At 39.1% G+C, this 12,036-nt stretch overlaps 1 protein-coding gene across 3 annotated transcripts in view; it reads right to left on the bottom strand.

The window, feature by feature from the left end:
- ANO8 (anoctamin 8) overlaps window positions 1-12,036 on the bottom strand; it is a 189,815-nt gene that overhangs the window by 103,853 nt on the left and 73,926 nt on the right. For all 3 annotated transcript variants that reach the window (XM_073592175.1, XM_073592192.1, XM_073592183.1), the window contains exons 4-6: window positions 8,234-8,372; window positions 3,382-3,478; window positions 627-743 (exon numbers count right to left, since the gene is read on the bottom strand). In XM_073592175.1, the coding sequence (XP_073448276.1) occupies window positions 627-743; window positions 3,382-3,478; window positions 8,234-8,372 (353 nt within the window). The remainder of the gene's footprint in view (window positions 1-626; window positions 744-3,381; window positions 3,479-8,233; window positions 8,373-12,036) is intronic.

Raw genomic sequence — 12,036 nt, forward strand, 5'->3', positions numbered from 1 at the left:
TCTGGGATGACCCATGTATTATTTGAACCAAGGGATGTTCTCAGGGATATTCTCTAGTAACTTCAATCCTCTCCAGTTTTGGCATACCATTGTGGGATAGAAATTGTGTGGCATCACCTTATACTCCAGTGCCCGCCCAGGGACACTCTAATGCATGCACATTCTGACCCAGGCAAGTAAGGCCTGTTTTTCTTCTATTTCCCCTTTTAGTGTGTCCTGAAGAAGCGGATCAACAAAACGCATTGACGCACAGGGGCTCACTCACTTGATATCATGTAACATGTCTAAAATATTGGGCCCTTGTTAGCCATGTTCTGTATATACACATGTTTTTAATGGCATGTTTCTATGTGCAATTTTTATAGTTTTGTTTATAAATAAAATATGGATTTTATCCAAACAATGAGGTCCAATTTGCCTCTAAAGTCCAGCCCCTGGGTTTTTCCTTTTTTCCTAATTTCAATGAATATTTATGGAAGTGGCAAAGGAGTGGTTTCAATTACTGTACCTAAATCAACTGCTACTAATTTTGATCACTACAACAAAATACATTTCTGACAGAAAGCACATTAACGCTCTACTCCATGTACTGTATATTCTTAGAGAAACACAAGGTACTTAATTACCCAAGGGTTGTCTCTCGCACACTGCTTGGACCCATGATTTCATAAGCCGGCTCAGGATCTTCTGTTCATGAACAGGAAACACCTGTTGGATAACTCCACGGGCTGCTAGCTCTGGGACTGTGGAAAAAAAGAGATGTATCGAAGAAGTAAATCAGAACATATAAGAAGCATGCGTGGTGGGGACTGAAAAAAAAATGTGAATATTAAATTTCTGGCCATGCAGTAGAAGATATTTCTAGCAAGACAATATACAATATATGAATGTTTTACAAACCGTATTTTCATTCTAACTGAAATAATTGCTTCTTTCGCAAACAAAAGTTCTTCTGGTCTACAACCCCAATTCCAAAAACATTGGGACTCTTTAAAATCAACATAAAAACAGAATGTAATGATTTGTGATTTTTTAAAGTATTCCTGAGCCTGTTCAGTGATGTCCATCACAGAATCATGCCTGTTTCTAATGCAGTGTTGTCTGCAGGCTCGAAGATCCTGGGCATCCAATCATGCGCACTAGCCACGTCCCTTGCACACAGAGATTTCTCCAGATTCTCTGAATTTTTTGAGAATATGTACTGTAGATGATGATATATTTAACATCTTTGCAATTTTATGTTGAGGAATGTTATCCTGAAATTGTTGGTCAATTTTAAGACTCCACTTTTCACAGATTGGTGCACCTCTGCCCATCTTTACTTATGAGACACTGATGCTCTAGGATGCCCTTTTTATACCCACTAATGTTGCTAATCTGTTGCCAATTAACCTACTGTAGTTAGTTGCAAAATGTTCTTCCAGCTATTTCTTGTTAGGATCACTTACTTTGCCAGCTTTTTTATTTCCCTGCCCCAACTTTTTTGAGACATGTTGCTGCCATCCATTTTAAAATTACCATATTTTTTTCCTTAAAATTGTACATTTTCTCAGTTTAAACATTTGATATGTTTTCTATTGTGAATAAAATATGTTTACGGGATTTGTAAATCATTACACTCTCTATGTAGATTTTACACAACGTCCCGACTTTTTTGGAATTAGAGTTGTTTAAGGGGGGTGCAGCTTAAAACAGACACTATCTCCTTGTTCATGCAGGACAAAGTGATAGTGTGTGCAAAGCCTAACCCGGGCCTACGTGCATTTACCTTACCTTTACCTTACCTGTAACCACCTGCCTCCCCCCCGAATGTGACCACTTACCCGTGACAGTGCTCTGGTCTAGAAGCCAATCACTAGGCCTAAGCAATGCACATGGCAGAGGCACTCCCTGGACCAATCATTTCAAAGTTTGGCTGTTGAGGAGGAAGCAGAAGTGAGGGTCCACTGGCAAGGCGAGTATAGAGGGGGTTGTGGTGCCTTTACTGAAAACGCAATCACTTTGCCATGCATGGACAGGTGTCTCTTTTGAGATCTGGCTTAATTTGCGTATACTTGAAACATATTTGCAAACATCTCTTATTTTCTTACATGCTTTGTTGCACTCTTTTGTAGATTTTACTTTTCTGTGTCCGCTCTCTACATTTTAATTTTCCCTTTCTTGCCATAGTAGAGTAGTTTACTCACTTATTTGCAAATATGCCTGCTAAATTAATTTTAACCTGACTGCAACTGAAAGTCATAGGTAGTTTGTAGCACATGGGACAAATCTAATTAAGTGATATTTAACTGTCATTCTTAAACATTTTCAGTAGCTGATTTAATCACCTACAGAGTATGCAACTTCTTAATTTTTTAATCCCTGCCTATGTTCCTGTTTAATATGGTGCCATGACCACCATTTCCTGTTTCAGTGGCTTCTCCCTACGCTGTGTGTATCGATAGAAAGCATAGATAGCATAGCAAGACATTCCTCTGCTACTCCTTTCACAGAGAACCGGTGCCACTAGCATTGAAAGTTGTAAACTAAGTGCTGGGTAAGAATTTTAACTAAACTATGTGTTAAAGGAGAAGTATAGCCAAAGCCATTTTGGCTATACTTCAATAGATCACAGGAGTGCAGTTCGTTCTGGACCCCTGTGATCCATTTTCAGCCATCAACTGGCTGAAGCCCGCTGCCAGCTGACATCACAGAGCTATATGGTGGGGATCTGCCCAGAAGCCTGGACTGGAACCTGGCTCAGCCTGTCAGTGATCCACTGAGAGTCAGAGCCAGCCTCTCCTTACCCTTCCACAGCCCAGCACTCGACTGCTGGAGGGGCAGAACAGAGAGCTGGAGACTGACAGTCTCCAGCTCTCTGCTCACAGAATGCTGAGAACTGAGTGATCAGCTGTCTTTGATCACTAAATAAATTGAAACTACAATTTGCTGCCTTTAGTTCAACATACAAACTAACCAAGTACCTTCTTTTTGCCCATGTGTATTATTATTTTTGCCTTTTTTTTATTATGCAGGCTTATTCCTATTAATGATATTCTCATTCACTTCCTGTTCTGGTAATCACCTGTCACCAGACCAAGAACAGAGCAGAAATCTCCACAGTGGGGGCATTCCATTCCATACTAATAACACCTGAGCCCTCCCACTCTATCCTAAAAATGGGTGGCATTCCATTTCAATCAGAAATTGCTGTAAGTCGGTTATTATAAAATGTGCACAAAGATCCTGTAGTGAATGGAAACAATTGAAATATGTGCAATAAAGTTTGCAAAGCACAATTTTAGAAATAATACTTTCTAAAAGTGCCTTATGAAATGTCTGTTTACATCTTACAGGTTTATCAATGACCCTGTTTCATGTAGATTGCCATGCAGTACTCACTGATTGGTTGGCCCTCTAGGAAGTGTATGTTGTGCAGAGATTCTCCTTGTTTAGCTCTGAGGTTTTCCATCCAGTACCGGATGATGCACTGACGTTCCTATAAAACAACAGATACGTTATTATTTCATTAGGTATCCTACAAATGACTTGCTATGCATCAATGGCATCAAGAAGCAAGGTGAATTTTCATACATGCCAGGAAAAACAGGATGTGAAAAAGAACTAATGGTTTTATGCTAGCCATACACAAACATGCTTTCACTGGAGTAGAGGGAAGGAAGCTATTAATGACATGCATACAAAGTTTGTTAATTGGGCAAATTGCACAATTGACCATCTAAGGTTCAAGCACTACAGTCTATGAGCAGATGTCTTTTTTTAACCTGTCATTTTCAGGGAGAACTCTGATCATCTACACCTAACGTTGCTTATCACTGAAGTTATTCTAGAAAAGGGGTCTCCAAACTTTCTAAACAAAGGGCCAGTTTATGGTCTTACACACTTTCGTGGGGCTGGACTGTGGCGAGCGGGAGTGAAAATTTTCCTGGCATCAGTGGGAGTAAACATTGCCACATTTAGTATTAGGGGGAAGAATAGTGCCCTGTTTGTATCATTGGGAGTAATAGTGCCCCACTGTAGGTGGTAATGGGATAAATGGTGCCCCACTGTTGATGTCAGTTGGCAGAATAGTGTCTCATATCAATGGGAGGAATATGCCCCAAGTGCTGTATAAAGGTAAGCAAAGGGCTGCAGTATTACTTAACCGCTTGCCGACCAGTGCACGCCAATGTACATCGGCAGAATGGCACTGGTAGGCAAAAGGGCATACAGGTAAGAAGCGGCGGCGCGGGCGCCCACCCGCTGCAGTCTCCGTGACCGTGGGTCCCGTGGACTCGATGTGTGTCTGCCTAGTGAAGGGACAGAGATCACAGCTTTCTGACATTGAGAGCAGTGATCACTGTCCTGTGTGTTAAAGCCCGGCCCCCTAACAGTTAGTATCACTCCCTAGGACACACTTAACTCCTTTACTGCCCTCTAGTGGTTAACCCCTTCACTGCCAATGTCATTTACACAGTAATCAATGCATTGATCGCTGTATAAAATGACAATGGTCCCAAAAATAGTGTCAAAAATGTCTGGTGTGTCCACCATAATGTCGCAGTCCCGATAAAAATCGCAGATCGCCGCCATTACTGATAAAAAAAAAATTCAACATAAAAATGCCAAAAAATTATCCCCTATTTTGTAGACGCTATAAATTTTGCGCAAACCAATCAACATAGGCTTATTGTAATTTTTTTTACCAAAAATATGTAGAAGAATACATATTGGCCTAAACTGAGGAAAAAAAAGTTTTTTCATATATTTTTGGGGGATAGTTATTATAGCAAAAATAAAAAATATTGCGTTTTTTCCAAAATTGGCGCTTTTTTTTTTATAGTGCAAAAAAAATAACAACCGCAGAGGCGGTCAAATGCCACCAAAAGTAAGCTCTATTTGTGGAGAAAAAAGGACGTCAATTTTGTTTGGATACAACGTCGCATGACCTCTCAATTTTCAGTTAAAGTGACGCAGTGTCGAATCGCAAAAAGTGCTCTGGTCAGGAAGGGGGTAAAATCTTCCGGGGCTGAAGTGGTTAAAAGAAATGCATGCTGAAATCAGGTCCCTCTGTTTGACCCACCCAATGCTGACATTTAGTTCACTAAATCTCAATAGAAGCAGGTTTCTGCACTGAGCTTTAGATTTGGGAAGCAGGGTCTGTGGCAGACTGGCCATTATTTCCTATGTGCCAGGTTTCCAGAGAACAATCCAATTCCCATCTTCAGCTTAAGAAACCCTTGGTAAAAAGTAGAACGCCATTGTCACAGGCAGTGGACACTCCCCGTTTGATAGTACTAGAGCACTGTCAAGTTTTCTTTGTGGAGCCTATGCCTCAATTGCATACAGATTGCAGATTAGCATCTTACTGGAATTCTGAAGTTCCAAAACCAAAGGGCTCAGACCTGATTTCCTCCGGGTTGTTCATTCAACTCAGTTTGGTAAAATCCAATTCACTGATCTCCTCCCACTCTATATCCGGATTCCCACTGTAGAGGTAGGTCCCAGGTTCTAGTGGTTACTAATAATGTTTTCTGGTTCCCCAACTGCACTGTGCAGCCTATACCCAGGATCAGAGAAATCTCTGCAGTGCTGAGCTGCACAGGAAATTTTTTGAAAATTATTTTATCTAAAGATAATGCAGTAATGCATAGATCTTTCTTTTATGGATACAGTTTGGTTTGATGGTCTTGCAAAAAGTATTTTATTTTCTATGTAATCTAAAGGCAAAAAGACTTAAAGGAGTTTTATGGCCACCGCATACACTTTCATTTTACAACATCAGCATTGTAATAACAATACAAACGATAGTTATTATTGACAACCTAATATAAGCTTTCTTGAAAAATCTCCTTTCATGTTGTGAGTTCTGCCTGTCTGTTGGCCATCTCTTTCCACAACCTTCTGGATTCCTTGTATGCTTTGCAGCCTCTCCTTTGAACTTTCAGTTTCTAAGGACTACAGATCCCATGGTAACTTGCTGTGTGCAAGCATGGATTACTGTACTGACTCCACCTCCCGAGACTTCTCTCAGCACTTCTGAGGGCAGTCCCTGTGAAATTAGTGACACAGCAGTACCTACTCACAGGACATAGTGAATGTGGGTCACAGAATGTTAAATATAATAATATTCTCACGATATTCTGTAAACCTTTATCGATGAGAAAAAGTCCCAAAATAGAAAGTCCTTCCAGTTCTTGTGTAAAAACTCAAAAATGGATTTAATAATAAAATAGCATAATATTACAAGAACAATATTAAAATGCAGAATGTAAAAATATGAAATAATGTAATTATATTCTTGAGATAAATATTGTATGTCTAATCATATGTGTGTGTCTGTGTATGAAGCTAATGGCAGCTTCGTCGTGTGTGCCAGTCTGACCTGAAAGCCTTTGTTCATTTCTTTTTTACTCCTTAATTCAGCCCTCCACCTTCTCCTAAAATGGACTGGTTTAAAACTTCTATATATTGAGCAAACCTTCAGCCTAACTCCCTTCCCACTGAAATTCTAAACTTAGGGCCCCTTTCCAGAGCCACACTGACATTCCATAAGAATCGGGGGGCAAGCATGGTCTAGTATACAATCATATACCTTATACAATATAACGTTATCTATCATCTAAATCGAATAATGTTACGTAAATTAATAAATAATATATATATATTTTTTTTAATTCAATGAAAAGCCCTTTTCTTATTAATATCCCAATCAAGAAATATTACAGTATAAAGAGCTTATATTCTTAACTCATACATATTCAAAACTGTATGTATCTTTAAAACCTTATCCTTTACCATTTAAGATGGGGGGAAATAAAAGCTAATTACTACCATATGTAAGCTTCTCCAAAGAAATGCACTGCCTAATCAAACCTTATATATTTATCGTTTCACATAGACTGTAAATCTATTTGTTACTTTTCCAAATCTAGAAGAAATAAATATATACAACTCAATTATACTATTAAGATCCAACACATTCATACATAGGTTAGTAATGTTAATAAGCAAATAATAAATATTAGATTAAGGAAAGCTTCTAATGCAGAATTCAAGGAAATAAATGTTTGGGGATCTTCACAAAGTCAGGTTACAAATTTCAAGATTGTACAGATTAATAGGAGTAGGCTAGAAATAATTGAAATACAATATGAAAATGAATATATGATTTTACATTTTCACTATAGATATACTTTAACAATACTAAAAATGTAGCTTTTTATTCCACTCTCACCAGTGTTAATTTCAAAGCAACTAGCTTCATCTTAGATGAAAGTATGACATAACGACACTTATTCATACCTCACAGTGCATAATGCATAGCAAAAAATCTGTATATGCTAGTGCGCAATGCGTGCTGCCATGTGCTTCAATGTATTGTGCCACCGCAGCTCATTGCAGTGCTTGTTTTTTAATATCAGAATCATTAAACCATAGATTTGATTCCCAAGCCTTATAGAAGTACACTTCACAACAGTACAGTTTGGTTTCTGTGCTGCAGGACAAAGCTCTTGTTGACATGCAAATGTTCGCGCTATTTTTCATTGTATCGGTCATTGCTAGAACCATTTTTGAATTATAAAGAAATGAAATGTACTCAAGTGAGCATATTCATCAAGGCATTATAAGAGCAATGATGATATTGGAAGTGCAGTAACCCAACCCATAGCATCCATTTAAACTTAAAGTGATTGTAAAGATTGACTTGTTTTTTTTAAATAACAAACATGTTTATACTTGCCTCCTCTGTGCAAGGGTTTTGCGGGGAGTGCGGGTGCGCTCTAGAGTCCAACGGCTGCATCCATTGACACAGACAGCAAGACTCGGCCCCGCCCCCGGCTCCCGTGTCACTGGAGTTGATTGACAGCAGCAGGAACCAATGGCTCCTGCTGCTATCAATCTATCCAATGAGGACCCGAGACAGCGGCTGGAGCAGCTGTGCTCGTCCCCGTCGCTAAAACAATCAGGCTCAGGTAAGAAAAAGGGGGGGGGGGGTCTGGGGAGAGCTGCAGCACAAAAGGGTTTTCACCTTAATGCATAGAATGCATTAAGGTGAAAAACCGTGAGGGTTTACAACCCCTTTAATTACACTGCAGTCAGATTAGTAAGATGATTTCTCATTTGTTTCTATGGGTTACAGCTCTTTCATTAGAGATCCCAAGAATAAAATAGGTCTATGAGATAAATACAAAAAGCAATTATGACACATACACAAAATATTTCTCATACATTATACAACAGGAAGAATTACCTGAGATGTGAAAAAGTTCAGCTCATTTTCAATGTTCTGATAAATATAGTCCTCTTCACAGGAAAAAGCACGTGTTCCACCGCCAAACTCAGCTTTAATGTTTTTACGCAGACCAATCTCCTCCGCACCGCGGAGCAAACTGCAGAAGGTAAAACATGAAAAAAAAAAAAACACTTATTGAGGCAGTACTATGGAGCAACATATGCACACGTACATTCTAGCACATAACGTTAAAAAGGCATCACGCCAAACTGAAATAAAGGGGGATGGAGGCATAGGAAGTTAATTGTATGTAGAAATGGGATTGGTGTGGTCAATATTCATGTAGAAAAAGTGGTCAATTGTGGGAGGGGTGTACTGGTGAAATAAATTACAAAACCTTCAACAAAAAGCAAGCATCTGATTTACCAGATTTCTATTGTGCAAGTAAAATATACCTAGCAAACCGCCTTTCAAATCAACCTCTTATGGCAGATGTCAAAGATAGTGGAAATCGCATAGATACTGAAGCCAGCACCGATGCCACACCAGCACACTTTTCACACAAAAACAATATTTATTTGAAATAAAATTCTAGGAAAGGCTAATTATACCTACATTGTTCCCTTTATAAATACAGTTACTATTTCAAAGCAGCAACCCTCCTTGTGTGAAAATGATTACCGTTTTCCAGGTCCTCGTGTAGCTATAATAGTCCCGGAGCTGCAGAAAAAAATTAAACTTTCATTCTTTCTAGCTCCCCTGCATGTAACTACAAGCTGGTGGGAGTGACAGAAAAACAAATAAACCCTGCATCCCTTGGTTCCTTATAGACTTGAAGAAGGTGCTCTGCATACAACATGCATAACATCAGCAGCAAAGCTAAGAAAATTCAACATAATAGAGATGCTGGAAATAGCAGAACTAAAGGCAACTCCGTTCTATTATCTCCATAAGCCAATTAATTCTGTCTTTCATGTTTGCCAGGGGACTTTATTTGCATACTGACTTGGGCAGAGCGTAGCGGGTATATATAGTATTTTTTACCTTATCCTTTTTTTTTTTTTTAATGAAACAACAAATACACACACACATAGATATAGATAGATATATATCTATATCTATCTTTCACCTGTATAAAATAAGAAAAATGGACTATAAATCCCCTTTAACCACTTTAATACAGAGCTATACAGCTATATAGCTCTGCTATACACTTAAACACCTTCCTCCCCAGACCAGTTTTCAGCTTTAAGCGCTATAACATTTTTAATGACAATTGCGCAGTCATGCAACGTTGTACCCAAACATAATCTATCATTTTTTTCCCACAAATTAGAGGTTTCTTTTGGTGGTATTTGATCACCTCTTGGGTTTTTATTTTTGCACAACAAAAAAAAGCACAAAAATTTTGAAGAAAAAAAAAGAAAAAAAAAAAAAAGAAAAAGTTTTTCTTCATTACAGTTACAAAACTTTGTAAATAAGTATGTTTTTTCCCTCACTGATGGGCACTGATGAGGCTGCACTGATGAGACAGTACTGATTGGCACTGATGAGGTGGCACTTATATGCAGCACTGATAGGCAGCACTGATAGGTGGCACTGATGGGCACTCATAGGAGGCATTAATGGGCACTGATAGGTGGCACTAATCAGGGGGCACTGATCAGGCATCACTGATGGGCACAGTGCCAACCCTATTGGGCACTGATTGGCATACCTGGTGGTCATGGGTGGGCAATCCCTGGTGGTTCTGGGTGGGCATCCTTGGGGGGGGGGGGCTCCACTGATACTCAGTGCAGATGCCCCTGTCAGGAGAGCAGCCGATCAGCTCTCCTCTACTCGCGCCTGTCAGTGAGAGTTGAGGAAAAGCCCATATACGGCTCTTCCTGTTTACACTGATCAACTGTGATTGGACACAGCTGTTCACAAGGTAAAGAGCCTACGTCAGAGGCTCTTTACCGTGATCGGAGATTCAGTGTGTCAGACTGACACCACCGATCGCAGAGCTGCGGGCACATGCTAGCGGCCTATCCTGCTGGACGTCATATCATGTTCAGTCAGGATAATGCAACCACTTTGCACACATCATATTGCTATATGGCGGGCGGGAATTTTTGCCCTCAGGTGAGTGGTCAAACTGTACCTCAGGCTCCATTCATACCTGTGCCTTTTGTTGTGTGTTTACTGAAACACAACGCACAAGATGTCATTTCTCATTCTATGGAGCCCTATTCACATCAATGCACTTTCCTGCAGTGCAATTTTGGAAGAGCTACAGCTGTTTCTTTGGTGCAGGATAGTGCAATCCTGAGTCAATAGGCCTCAATGGAAGCATACATACATTTTGGTGCATCTTTGGTTAGTTTTGTAGCATGACAACAAGACACCTCCATCAGGCAACATCTACTCTACTGGCTGCACATAATGAGCAAGACCTTTCCTCTATGACCCATCTAACACCACCTACAAAGACTGTACCTAACGTGAGAGGGCATGGCAGGACATTGCCCCTGGCCTATACAAAGATCAGGACAGTTACTTTTCCACACAGAAAGTAAGCAAACGTATGTTTCTTTTGGACATAACTTTAATGCATATGCAAATGGCTGTTTATTTAAATGACATCTGCATACAAACAGGTTTGCTCTATTATCACTATGCCAATAAATATTTATAGGTGGTCATTGGCCCAAAACCAAAAAACATGAAGCATTCAAACACACTGCAATGCATGAAAAATACACATAGATGCATGTGAAAACACACAAAAACGCATGAAGTAGCAGAAGCACGGGTGTGAACCAGGGCTTACTGTAGGTATTTGTAAACAAAGTCCTTCCCCATCCCCATAACATTTTTTGAATAGTAGCACACCATGGTGCACTTTCTGGTAGATCTACCATCAACTATATAGTGCAAAGGCCTGTCTGATTTGATACAAATTGAATTGGTCGTTTACATTTGTCCTCATATTACACAGTTTTGGTAACTCTAAAAGGAGTTAAACAGAGATTCTACAATTATATTGCAATCAAAAGATTTGTATGACCAGGCCATTTTGTGCTATGCGACACTGCACTACTTTAACCAACAATTGCACAGTCATGCAATGCTGTACCCAAATTAAATTTGTATCTTTTTTTTTTTTTTTTACACAAATAGAGATTTCTTTTGGTGGCATTTGATCACCTCTGGATTTTTTATTATATGAAAACGAAAAAAGACGGACAATTTTGAAAAAGAAAAAATATATTTTTTTTTTAGTTTCTGCTATAAAACATATCCCATAAAAATGTAAAAGAATCAAATCTCTTAAAAAATTTGGGCCAAAATGTATTCTGCTACATGTCTTTGATAAAAAAAAACAAAAAAAAAAACAATAAGTGCATATTGACTGGTTTGTGTAAAGCAGAGGACTACATTCTTCAAGAAGAGACGCTTGGTGGAACTGATAGAGGAAGGCTAGAAGGTTTGTAAAATATTAAGTGGACCTGATCTCCAAGAAGTAAATCTGAAATTTATCAATAGGGCCTTTATTTCTACAGCCAGATGCTCTAAAGGTAGAGGGGTCCTTCTACTTGTCACTGTTTAAGTGTGGGGCCCTACTCTAAATTGAAACCATGCACTCTTTGCCTGTAGAAAGGTTAAAAGGCTTTGGAATAGAATTGTTGGTTGGGTAAGTGGTTTAATGTGGAGACGTATAAAATCAGCATTAAAAAATTTAAAAAAAGATATTGGGTTTCTACCTATTTCCCAGGAAAGCGACGGTAGTTTTGATAATATTGATCACATTAAAATATTTGCTGAAAAGATTGGTTAAG

This window comes from Aquarana catesbeiana, linkage group LG01 (assembly GCF_042186555.1).
Source record: "Aquarana catesbeiana isolate 2022-GZ linkage group LG01, ASM4218655v1, whole genome shotgun sequence".
In the NCBI taxonomy this organism is placed as follows: domain Eukaryota; kingdom Metazoa; phylum Chordata; class Amphibia; order Anura; family Ranidae; genus Aquarana; species Aquarana catesbeiana.